Source organism: Ylistrum balloti, unplaced genomic scaffold, assembly GCF_031769215.1.
Source record: "Ylistrum balloti isolate Yb309-2 unplaced genomic scaffold, AGI_CSIRO_Ybal_v1 Utg370638, whole genome shotgun sequence".
In the NCBI taxonomy this organism is placed as follows: domain Eukaryota; kingdom Metazoa; phylum Mollusca; class Bivalvia; order Pectinida; family Pectinidae; genus Ylistrum; species Ylistrum balloti.
The window spans coordinates 271,604-283,716 of record NW_026782389.1 but is presented as its reverse complement, the minus strand read 5'-3'; the positions used below and the strand labels follow the sequence as shown (position 1 = coordinate 283,716).

General features: G+C 34.1%; 1 protein-coding gene across 1 annotated transcript; it reads left to right on the top strand.

Moving 5' to 3' along the window:
- Positions 1-4,313: 4,313 nt before the first annotated feature.
- LOC132557185 (uncharacterized) lies at positions 4,314-11,908 on the top strand. Its single transcript, XM_060221682.1, has 6 exons — positions 4,314-4,494; positions 6,622-6,780; positions 7,227-7,399; positions 8,958-9,120; positions 10,582-10,599; positions 10,908-11,908. The coding sequence occupies exons 1-6, from the start codon at positions 4,314-4,316 to the stop codon at positions 11,906-11,908; spliced, it is 1,695 nt and encodes a 564-aa protein (XP_060077665.1).
- Positions 11,909-12,113: the final 205 nt, after the last annotated feature.

Genomic DNA, 12,113 nt, shown 5'->3' with positions numbered 1-12,113 from the left:
ATCCTGTTGTTCTGTTCACCGTCGTCAAAGAGGAGAAATGCTTGCGGCAAGCAAGGTAGAGAGACGATTTGGCTGTGTAGAATGTTGGCAGTCGCTGGACCACGGCCTTGGAAGTGTCATCCAAGTCGTTGTCTCGGAGTTGGTTGAGCTCCTCCTCAAAGATGGACGGAATGGGTTGGACAGATTCTACGCATTTGTTGGTGATCTGGTTGATGATCTGTTTGGCTACAACACTGGCTGGGTCTAAGGTATGGTTGTGTGGATTTCGTCCAAAGTTAGCTGCTATGTTGTCTACTGTCGAGAGGGATGTTGAACAGTCCAGAATGTCCTGCTGCCATTCCTTCGAATCTGTCTGTAGATGAATTGATTATGAGAAAGGTTCTGTCCGTCTCTTCTGTTGGTGATGAACTTAACGTTGATCTGAGCGTTAGCCATCCTGTACTGTACTTGTATCAAACCACACAGATAATAATATCACTCAAATTAAACACACTTTACACTACGTTGGAAAAAAGTACATGATTAAATTATATATGTGAAAAAAGTCAAGTAATGAATCAAGCAATGAGAAATTGATGCTTCAAAGTGCAGATTGAAATATGATAATACATTTCCCATTGAACAGCTTGAGATAGGAACAGTTTGATATTTGATTCCTTTATTCTACAGTTATTAACAGTTTTCTGAACAGTTATCAGAACTTCATTATCTGATTTACCTGTACAAGTTACTTGTACAACAATTCTGCACCAGAATATAACTCACTATCATCACAACTGATCTCCTATATAATTGTCATAGGCAGAGTTGGTGTTAAGGGAAGACCCGCGAGAATTGTGGGTATTATCTCCTATTCGGAATGTCTTGGTCTTTTTCTTCAGTTGGTTGTAGAAAACAATTTTCAGTGGCGTAAATGATCGCGTTAACAAAAGAATTTTAGAAAAGATAAGAGGAGAGTGTAATATCGGTATCACCATTGACAGGGAAATGTTGCGGCCATGGCATTGGTGAATGGGAAAGCGTATTTCCCATAACGTTAGTGGTTTTCCAAGTTCCCCACAAGCATAGTGACGAGAGAGAGGGAGAGAGAGAAAAAACAAACACAACATAAACTGGAACGAGGAAAAATCATTCATATCAGTTTAAGTACATTGTTAATTTGAAGAGAGTTCACATTGAAAGTCAGTTGGAACATTTCCACATCTACAAAAGGACAGTCTATAACTGTCTACCCACAAAACTCCAGTTTATTAAGGTAAAGTCTCTATTTTAAAAGCTAGTGTACATCTTTAAAAGTTGTGCACTAAATTCGAATCCGTTTTAACATTTTAAAAGAAGTTCTCGGCCTTTCTGACAAAAAAATCAGACAAAATTCTTTTGTTTTGTTCTTTTTTTCTCCCTAGACTTAACAAAATTTGACAACTGATCATTTTGATTCAATCATGTACCGGATGTTGTTGCTATAGCGCTTCAAATTCAGAGAAAGACTAAATCAAAATATAACTGGTATTAGTCGCAACACACCGCTCGGCTAGTGAGAACTTCTCTTTAGCTCGATCGGTTGAGCGTCAGATCAGTAAGTTAGGTGTCCCTTGTTCGAATCCTAGCATTGAAATAAATAATAACCTCTGTTACAAAAACATTCACCGATTCCACTTCTTCGTTGAGAAACCATATCATAATTGAACATTGTCTATGAAATAGCGTAAAGACCTAAAGACGGTAGAATTGGGTTAGCTTTTTAGAAAAATATACAAATGATCACGAAGTAGAGTTTGTTTTTCAATTTATCTTATAGAGGATATACTGGATAATTCTATGATCTACATAGAATAACGGTGAAATTTAAAAACATTAGATGTTCAAAAATTTACGGACGAAAATTCATGATATTTCTAGCTTCGGTTTACGTAATAAGAGCTAGTCAAAACCTCCCCACATTGATGCTATTGCAGCAATCATAAGAAGGGAACTTGCTATATAAATTTTCAAAATCATTATCAGTGACCATTCACATCTGTACTGTTTTAATTTAGAAAAAATTACAATCTGATATAATTTGGAAAGGTGAAAAAATGGAGAACGTATTATTTTTCAGACTAACGCGTTGATTATCAATTACATGACAAGATACTACAGACAGTTTTGACTTCAAACGCTCTAAATAATGTCATCAAGGATTAGTAACAATAAATTTTCGTTCCAGATTGGCGTTATATGAACGGCCGTATGATCTGTTTTAGTTCATATTAAACCATAGATAACGCTTTCATTGTAACATTAATATCGGAAATATCATCACATGATGATTGAAGATTGTATAATGTTAATTGTCAATGAAACAAGAGTTTGTTGACGATTAATACTAGGTGATGTTATATTAAGTTTAGATAAAAATTGGTTTCAATGGATAAATCAGGCTGTTAACAATTCAACCAGTCGTATCATTATTCGGAATATCCTGATGACGTTGAGGAGCATATACAGTATAGAGTACAGGTAAAAATGAAAACTTACCAGCGACAAGCAACAAACAGGCAAAGAGAAGTCCGTTCATTGTGATCGTACCTTCAGCAACCGATGTTGTGATGAGACTGTTCGCGGACCGGCCTTTTATGCTACTTGGTCATGTAGCCTTACCTGGTCATGTCATTCAGCATCTGTGTTTTCCCATATATCCCAACGCCCGTCTTCTGTCACGTTTCTCTCCGCCTGACACGAAAAGTACCAATTATGTCATAAACGTGTTATTTTCAAGTGTTTTGTGGTACTGTTTTGGTATGTGATAATAATTTATTTGTGAGAACAACTTCTTGCAAAGTATGTCCATATGCTGGACTTGATTTCTAAATTCTAAAATTCTGGACCATCTGTTTAGTAGTAGTAAAAATGAATACATTTATAACGTGCAATGTCAATTTATGGATTTCCATTTTTAAACTTCTGAATTGGCAGCTTTTCATGGCAAACAACGCAAAATGTCAATAGTTTTATTATTTTGTTTCTTATGCGAAATTTCGGACATTTAATCGTGCGTAACGAAGATACATTGTATCTGTGACTTATTAAAGATCTTAAAATTGATACGAAAATGACCTATTGTTCACAGACTATCTTCTACGGGTCTTAGTTAATGCAAGTAAGGTTTGCAGGGTAAATGATGTGTACTTTTTCAGTTTTAATAAATATACATTTTCAATTTTTCAATTTAAATTTCAGACATTACGACGTTAAGACCTACTGAGATTTCGTTAATGGTTACGTCAGGACAGCCCTGGCGTTTCGTTGGGAGGTCTATACGTATGAAGGTGGACAAATGCTAATAAAAGTTCTGAATATTCTTAATTTTATCGCTTCATAGAACTGCATCGGATGGGTGTTTCGTTTTTCATTCCTGTGAGGATTCTCAAACTTCACACACTTATAAAGCATCAAAATACACGTACTTCTTTGTATTACCCTTTAGTATGCTTATTTACTAGATAGTCATTAGAACTAGGTGAAAATGGCCATGTATACCATTTGTCTTCGTATAATACGTCTTTTCTTGTTCAATTACATGTTTTTATTTTTTATTGTAGTTTTGTTTTGATCCGTTTATTCCTCCTCTCCTTCCTCTTGATTCTTGAAAAAGGAGTAGGCGTATCGGGATGGTCAGTTGTTGTAGTGGTCACGCACTTGCTTTTCACCAAGACGTTGTCGTTCGTCGGTGAGACTATACCCGGACACGGGAGGAGTCACGGAGACATTGTAAAATTGTTGTTTAACCATTTGTTGACGAAGAAGTAGTTGGACTTTAGACCTTGGCTGGCGAAAATGTACTCTGACACTTTTAAATTCTCAGCAATCTTCACGGCAACTATATGCATATACACTAAAAATAGTGTCCATTTCCAAACAGTAGTATAAATAAATTATACGGGGGAATTATACAGTAACAGTGTGCACTTCATTTGCAATTGACGTAACTGCATTAAACAGGTTCAATGTAATAATATGATATCGCACTAACAAGTTGTTCTGAGCTGAAATAATTAACGATTAAACTATTACTGCATAAAGTGAGTAAACTCCGACTGCTGTATATTTTTTACCAAACACTTAACAATTTTCCAAATGTTAAGCATTGAATATGAAACATCGATATTAAAATATTGAAATGTAAAAACACATTTTCAACGAAATTTTATTTTAAAAAAATACAAAAAGCTTACTCATTAGAAAACTTTGCTGCTCGTTCGGTTCACAAGTTCAAAGGCGGACATTTTGCACGCATTTCCGCATCTGGTTTTAGTATATACAAGAAATTAAAGATGGCGACGAAAGTCTCGGCTGTTGGGCTGTTCATATTACTTTTACCATGTTCTTTGTCAGAAGATCGTTTGATTTACATCGGAAAGGTGGTTGATGCATTGGAAAGACTTGTAAATTACTATAAATTGAACTACGAAGACTTGAACGTGGACGGTTTATTTGGATTGCGTGTTGTAGAGGGTAAGGTATCAACTCTGACACTGTCATCTGGTCATATCACTAGCCACAGGTGTTTAAAATTCTGATAATAAATTGAGATATACATATTGATCATTATATTGTCTGCTAAGATGACAAGAATATCTAGCGTTAGCTGTCTTAGATCACGATTTTAAAATACTACAAAGGAGTCAATTGCAGTTATTCAACTGTTATTTAGTGTAAACATTTAATCCCTATGGGTAATGGATACATATAGGCCGAGTCATACATTTCAGGGACAACGGTAAAGTTTGATACTGCATTTGAGTAACTAATTAATTACTCCAAAATAGACCGAACATTTCAGTCTCTAAGATGATGCTTTAAAGTCAATATTCATATTTATTATGCTGTTGTTGATATTTACATTTTTATTGACAGCTCATTTTAGAGATAGAACGGACGTGTTTATAAAAGTGGTAGAAACCATCAACCATTGATGCAGAGAGTTAAACAATTATTCTAGCAATGTACACAGAAATCTAAGGTTCATTTCAGAACGAAACAAGTTTGTTTGCCTTACTAACCTTTTCAGAACTTATAATTTGTATCTTTAAGCCATTCTAGGGTGTTATTTTCCTCTCTGCTTCGACTTAGAAATTCAAATTCGCCACCATTGCTGATGATACTAATAACAATCTGGCACCATCCAGAATAGCCTGACTAAACAGTATTTTGCTGTTTCGGGTGGTACTGGACTGTACCAGGCAGTGCCAGATTGTTATAGACATTAAATTATTATTTTAGAGACAAATGTTTGTTCTAACAAGCGACGTACTGTAACTGTGATATGATATACATATTTCCAATATCATTAATTTCAGTAACTTCCTATGAGAAAAGTCTAAGTTTAAATTCCTTTTAAATGATGACAAATCATAGTTATTCATTGAAATCTACTTTTTAACTCAAAGAAAAAGAAAGTAAATCATTTAACTGGTTCACCACTTGAAATCCATTTAATAGGATTGTAAATGGTTTTCCTTTCCTATGAAATTTTATAAAACAAGTCTAAGATTTTACTTTTGCAAACCTTATAATTAAAGATACTTCATCACTTAACTCAGGGAAGTTACCTTCTGACAGAAAGGATGTGCACTTCTGATAAGTAAAAAATTCTTTTGGTGTAGGGATGATTTTTTAATAGTTAAATCATATGAAGTATTTTAAAAGGAAAAAAATTACTATAATTTTGTATTCCTTTTTCAAATACAGGTGGAAGAATAAGTGTAGCAGGAAGAAATTCACTTATTATTCTTAATTTTTCTGAATAAGACATTCTTTGTAATTTTCAAGGCAACCGTTTGCAAAAAAACAAATTTGTCTTTCAACAAATAATATGAAAATACTTAATTTTATACTTTCACACAAAAATATTCAAGGATACTTTTCACGAGTATAGATGAAGAGGCCATTATGCTATCAGTTTTGCAATATTCATCCAAATAGCCATTTTTTAAAGATCAAGACACAAGCCGAAATATTTGTTTTTGAATGCAAAAAAAGGACATCAGAGAAAGTAGTCCACTAAGTGGAAATCCACAAATTTTAAATCTGTGATCTGTGGTAATAACTCATTTAAAATTCAGTTGACTTTTTCCAAAGACTTTGTTTTTTACTAAAGAAAAGTATGTTTACCTTAGCAATGAAAAAACACATTGAAATTGTTGATGTTATTAACTTAATCACATAATCGACTACTCTGTCAAGAGATGTAGTCCATAAACATATTGTCTTCAAAACATCATACAAAGCACCCTATTTCAACATATAAGTATAACTACAGAAAAAAGACTATGTAAAAAAACACAAAAATTTGGGACATTATGTTGGAGTCAGTTTTTTTTTTATTATTGAAGTATGACCTCATTACCAAATAAACTTGACCTCATAACATCTTTATCTCAAGATGTGGTGGACAAAATCAAATAGAAGAAGCCATTTTCAATTCATGACTTAATGTCATTGTCTATATTAAAACATCACAATGGATTTCAAGACCGGTACAGCCAATGAAAAATGCTGGTGTATATTACACTAGTCGCAAAAAATATTACATTGGCATCATTTACAAACTGAAAGATATGAAGTCTGTCTCTACACTAGCTAATAACAGTGCTGTGGAATATGTTCAAAAAGATGACGAGGAATATTTCCAGAAACTGCGATTTGTGGTTGGAAAGCCTTGGGAGTTCTTAAAAAAACATAAAGAACTTAAGAATCAGCTTCGCTGGCACCCAGATTTATACCTACGACGAAGAAAAAGTATGTGTTTGATAGTTCTAGATTTGAATCATGCATTAACAGTTAACTGGTCATGGCTGTTACATTATTTGTTATGTTGATTTGCTTTAGATTATTAACTAATCACATATAAACGAGTATTTTAAATATTTCACCAGATGTTTCTATGAAATTTTAAAACTCAATTTTTTTGTTTTATTTTCAATAAATTTCCTGTTTACATCTTGGTGAAGAATTATCTAGCGTATAATTCCATTTTCACAGACCCTTTTTGCGATTATTAAAATAAAGGATAAACATCTGCTTTCTCTCAGAATATGGAGAGTTTGTAAGTTTTAGATGTAGAGTCAAGAACGATCAGACGATACAATGAGTACTAGGATTCTGCAGGGATCTCTGATTTTACATAACATCTTTCTATTTTCACGAGAATAAATATGCTTAATATATGCATCATTTCAATGTAGCCAAGTTGAATGAGGATGTGTCAGACAGGTGTATGGCAGAACTGATGGGGACCAACTCCAACTCCAAGACAACATGTGAGATTAGTGACTTTTGTATCCAGATGATGACAACAACTGGTCTTTCTGGCTATGGTATCACCCACCAGCTCCTGTGGACAGTATTGGCAGAACAGGTCAAAATCTGGGTTGTTTTCAGTTAAATAGATGAAGTGGCCTCAATAGTGGGTCCAGCAAAAAATAATTAGTTCAGCACTGTAACCTCTAAGTAAAAAAATTCACTTGTTCACCCACTACAGATGATTTTGCTGATGCTTTTGACTTTAAGCTCACCTGGTCTGGAGGGCCAAGTGAGCTTATGTCATGGTGGGGCTTCTGTCCAGCATCAACTTTCCCATTTAACCAACTTCTTGATAATCAACGGACCAAATTTCAGTGTAATTGGCTGGTGGGTTGCTGGGATGAAATCTGACGTAGTTCGCGAAAAGAAATGACCAGGGTCAGATTTTTAGATAATTTCTTCTGACTAATCAAAATGTACAGAAGCATGGTATTTGGCTCTAATATGTTCTTAGGATGAAGCCTGACAAAGTTTGCAAAAATATATTCAAGGTCACAAGTGTCAGATTTGTTAAAACCTGAAAAATGCTTCTTCTGTCAAACCAACAGGCACAGAGGTATAGTATGTGACTGAAAGGTTCCTATGATGAAGCTTGACAAAGGGTGGAAAATGAAATGACCTTGACCCATATTCAAGGTCACAGGGGTTAGATTTGTTAACAGTAAAACAACTTCTGATGACTAATCAAAATGCCCAGATGCAAGGTATTTGATAGAAAGTGAAGGTTTATCTAGGTAAAAACCCAAGTTTTGAAGAAAAGAAAGAAATGGAATCAGGTCATAAGTGTCAGTGTTTTGAGTATTAAAAACTTTTGGTTGTGAAAATTGGTTAAAATTGATTGGGTGTGCCCAAATTGAATGCCAATGTTGTATGTATTACTGTATTTGAAACTTCAAGACGAAGGAGCCAACGTCAGGTATATATAGGTGGATTTATTCTGTTGGTACTTTGCTGTGAGTATGGATATCTAATGGTATGCAGGGCGATTAAACAAAAACTAGAAGTTAGGAAGGGATAATTAATCGACGATTAAATTAGTTATCCCTTCCTAACTATTACTGTATTTGTGTTAAACACCAATTGTACTTTGATGAACATTGAATACCAGGTGAGCGATGCAGACCCATAGTACCTCTTGTTTCAATGGGTGCAGCTTAAATGCTTACATGTCTTGCTAATAAGGTCATGCCAAAAAAAAATGTTTTATGCATGGAGCATCATGTTAATGTATATTTTAAACTCTTTTGTTTCATGAGAAGGAAAAGTTGAATATATATACAATTAAATCTAAGAAGGTTCCAAGCTCAAGGTTGTTTCATTTACAGGTTTTACAAGTTAGACCAGGGTTTTTGGTTCATGAAATCAGGTCGGTCCTACTAATCTTATTTTGCTTTATGATGGTCCTTGCTAAAACTTTATGATGCCTAAATTAAAATGGGCAGGTCTGTTCCTATTTATGCATGAAATGACCTTATCATATATGGTGATGAACAGGTTTGTCTGCATCAAGTTTTATACTTGCAATGAATATAACTCTTACATTTAGAGAAGCTCTATGGTTCATAGAAACCTGTGACACAAAGACAATGAAGTATCAAATTGCAATTTTCCAGCATGGATGTCGGTCAACACTGAATGGAATGCTGACCGAAAAAGGACAAAGATCACTTGAGGACTACAGGGAGGAGTTTTGTGCCAACAATTTTTATGAGATGACAGACTTGCATCTCCATGGAATCATCACACCAAAATACCAAGATTTATTTTTGGAACAACGTATGTATTGTTGAATTCAAACAATTAATCGGTGTATCAACATAAAAATACATATGTGAAAAAGGGAATAAATATCAAGCAGAGTCTATTTGAGTTCAGCATGTATTTACTATGGCTGAAAACTTGACTTCTTAGTTTGCTTATCAGCAATGCTAACTGGTTATGGAAAATTATAAGGAAAGAAAACGGAAAAACTATGATCATTTCTATCATATGGTAAGGTGTGTTTGCTTATTGTCATTCCTTGCACTCGTGAGAACAGAAATTTAGGACTGCTGGTAAATTTTTTGAGAAAGTTATACTTTTTCATTCCAAGTACAATTATGTTCTGTAGATATATAGCATCAAACTGAAACATTTTTGTTATCTATCATCAGTGAATGTTCTATAGAAGGAAAAGAAGAAACGATTTCAATATTTTCACAAGGAAATATCGTGCAAGTGAAATCTGATTTCCTGAACAGGTGATTCAGTGTTTTCTTATTTCTATTTAATCAAGAACCAAATAAGGTGCACTATTATATTTGTTATGATGATAAAGTCACAAATATCCACTTGAATGGCAGAGTTAACTGAACATAACTGTGCAATTTAGTGCAACACACTTTTTTTTGATCTCAGGGCTGTTCCAGGAGAAAAACTCCCTGCTCCCACCCCATAAGATAGCAAACTTTTTTTTTACATTGGTATCTGCATACTGCAGAGTGAAAGAAATTGAGATCGGTAAATGGTTGTTTCTGGTCATTTTCATTTCAAATGGGTAATTACACTGTTGAATCAAAATATTGTTTTTGCCTTTTGCCTTTGCAAATGAATTAATGGTTAAGTAACTTGTGGGGTTTTAATTTGAAATGATGTTAATTAGTCATAAACAGATGCTTAACAAAGACTATATATTGGTGCAAATATACTTGAATCATTAGTGATGATTGAGTCAGGGAACAAAACTCTCATTGTACAGTGATTGAAAAGATAATTTAAAAAAAGATGTTAATATACAAAATTAACACTTTCAAAAGCAAAACTAACATTTCTGAATTCATTCAAATCTCTGCTAATTATGACACACCCTTAAAATGATAAAACACAATAGAGCAAATGAAAGACAAGTCACCAAGATTTATCTAGGATAGAATTGTATGAAGAAAAATTGATGTGGAATTATAAGTACCATAACGAAGGTACGTTGGTACAGAATCAGGAAATAAATGATACTAGAGGATACTAGCTATCAACATATATGCTATATTAATTGGGAATGAGTCTTTTGTAAAAGCACTTTCTCAAGGAATTGGGGGATTTTTTCAGCTACATCTCTTAGATGTACTGGTATGTATAAAACTTAGATGTATGTTTTATTAGAACTTGTATATTATCCAAGTACATGTACTCCTCTCCTTTGAGTTTTACTGGTATCTTGAAAACATAATATATGGTTTATTTTTTATTGTTTTGTTTCAGAATTTGTATGTCCAAGAAGTATTCAAGTTTATGTAATTTAATGCTTAATTACATTTTTTTATCTTAATCTTTCAATCTTAATACTTTGAAGGAGAAGCAGCAGTATTCATACTGCAATTCAAGCTTGGGTATCTTATAGGTATGTAAACTTTCTGAAAACAACACAACTTTGATAAATTTTACAAGGGAAGTTGTATATATTGTATGATCCTTAAAATGCTCATTCAGATCCTGTGATCATAAAACATATGAATGAACTTTCTTAAACTGCAGTCTTACTAAGATTGCTTTATCTTTGTTAACCTCATTTAAATTTTGATTTACAGAGGGTTGCCTTGCCCACAAGACTGCGGTGGCAGCGGGGGCACTAGTCATGTATTTACGTTACCTGATTGATCCTGGGCCTATGGACATACAGCGAAAAATAATAGATCCCAGTCAACACCGCTTTCTCATGAGTAGAGAAGTCGTGAGGCACCAGTCTGTAACAAATGCTTCTCTCTTGGGTGAAGATGAGGACAAGGGACATTTGGTGAGAGATGAACGTTTAATGAAATCATTCAAGGCTGGGATAGCCGATGCAGGTCATGTGATAAATGGAAATGCTCCCAAACTTGGTATTGAAGAAGATTATGAGGAAATTGAGGAGCAAAACAACCAAGCTCAGTTGAATCTCAATAATGAAGAGGGTGATGGAAATTATTATGCTCATAATGGAAATGAAGAAGAGGGCTATGATGAAAAAAATAAGGAAGGTGTACAGGATCAGAACAAGGATAAACAGCACATGCAAGTGCAATTTGATCGTGGACCTGTAGTGAATGCTGATATTGGTCATAAAGATGTACGTGATGGTTATGAGGAAGAGGGCTATAAAGACAATAATCACAATGAAAATGAAGACGGAGACTATGATGAAGAGAAAGCTTTGAATAATTTTAAGAATGATGTTAATCATATACAAATTGGCAGGAAACCAGTGATTCCGAAAGCAGATGAAACAGATTATACTTATTATGATGAAAAAGAGCAACATAATGGCTATAATAATTTTAACAATTTTGACGAAGAAGAGGGGGATGTTGCAGAGACTAAAAAGAAAGTACTTCAGCCAGTCCAGGTTCTGGAGGATAAAGTAGAGAGAATAAAAAAAGAGACGCTATCTGTAGATACTTTAGCACATGTCAACAATAGTACTAGTCCCCCTAACACCTTATTTTTGGTGGTGTGTGCTAGTATGCTACTTGTAGTTTTCTTTATGTACAGGTTTATTAGGTCACGCAGAGTACACATCCGTTACCACCCTAGACCCTTTGTACGTTTATGATTGATTTAAATGGCAGTAGAAAGATGCAATTATTCAATTATATATCTTATATAAGATCATTCTACAAAATGTACAGATAATTTTTTCTGTATATACATGGCTATAGTTAACTTCATGTACTAGATACCCTGGCCATTTATATTATTTGCCATCTTGTTCACCTTGATCAAGTTTTGTTCATCCTCCTCCAGTTGTTGCCAAATTT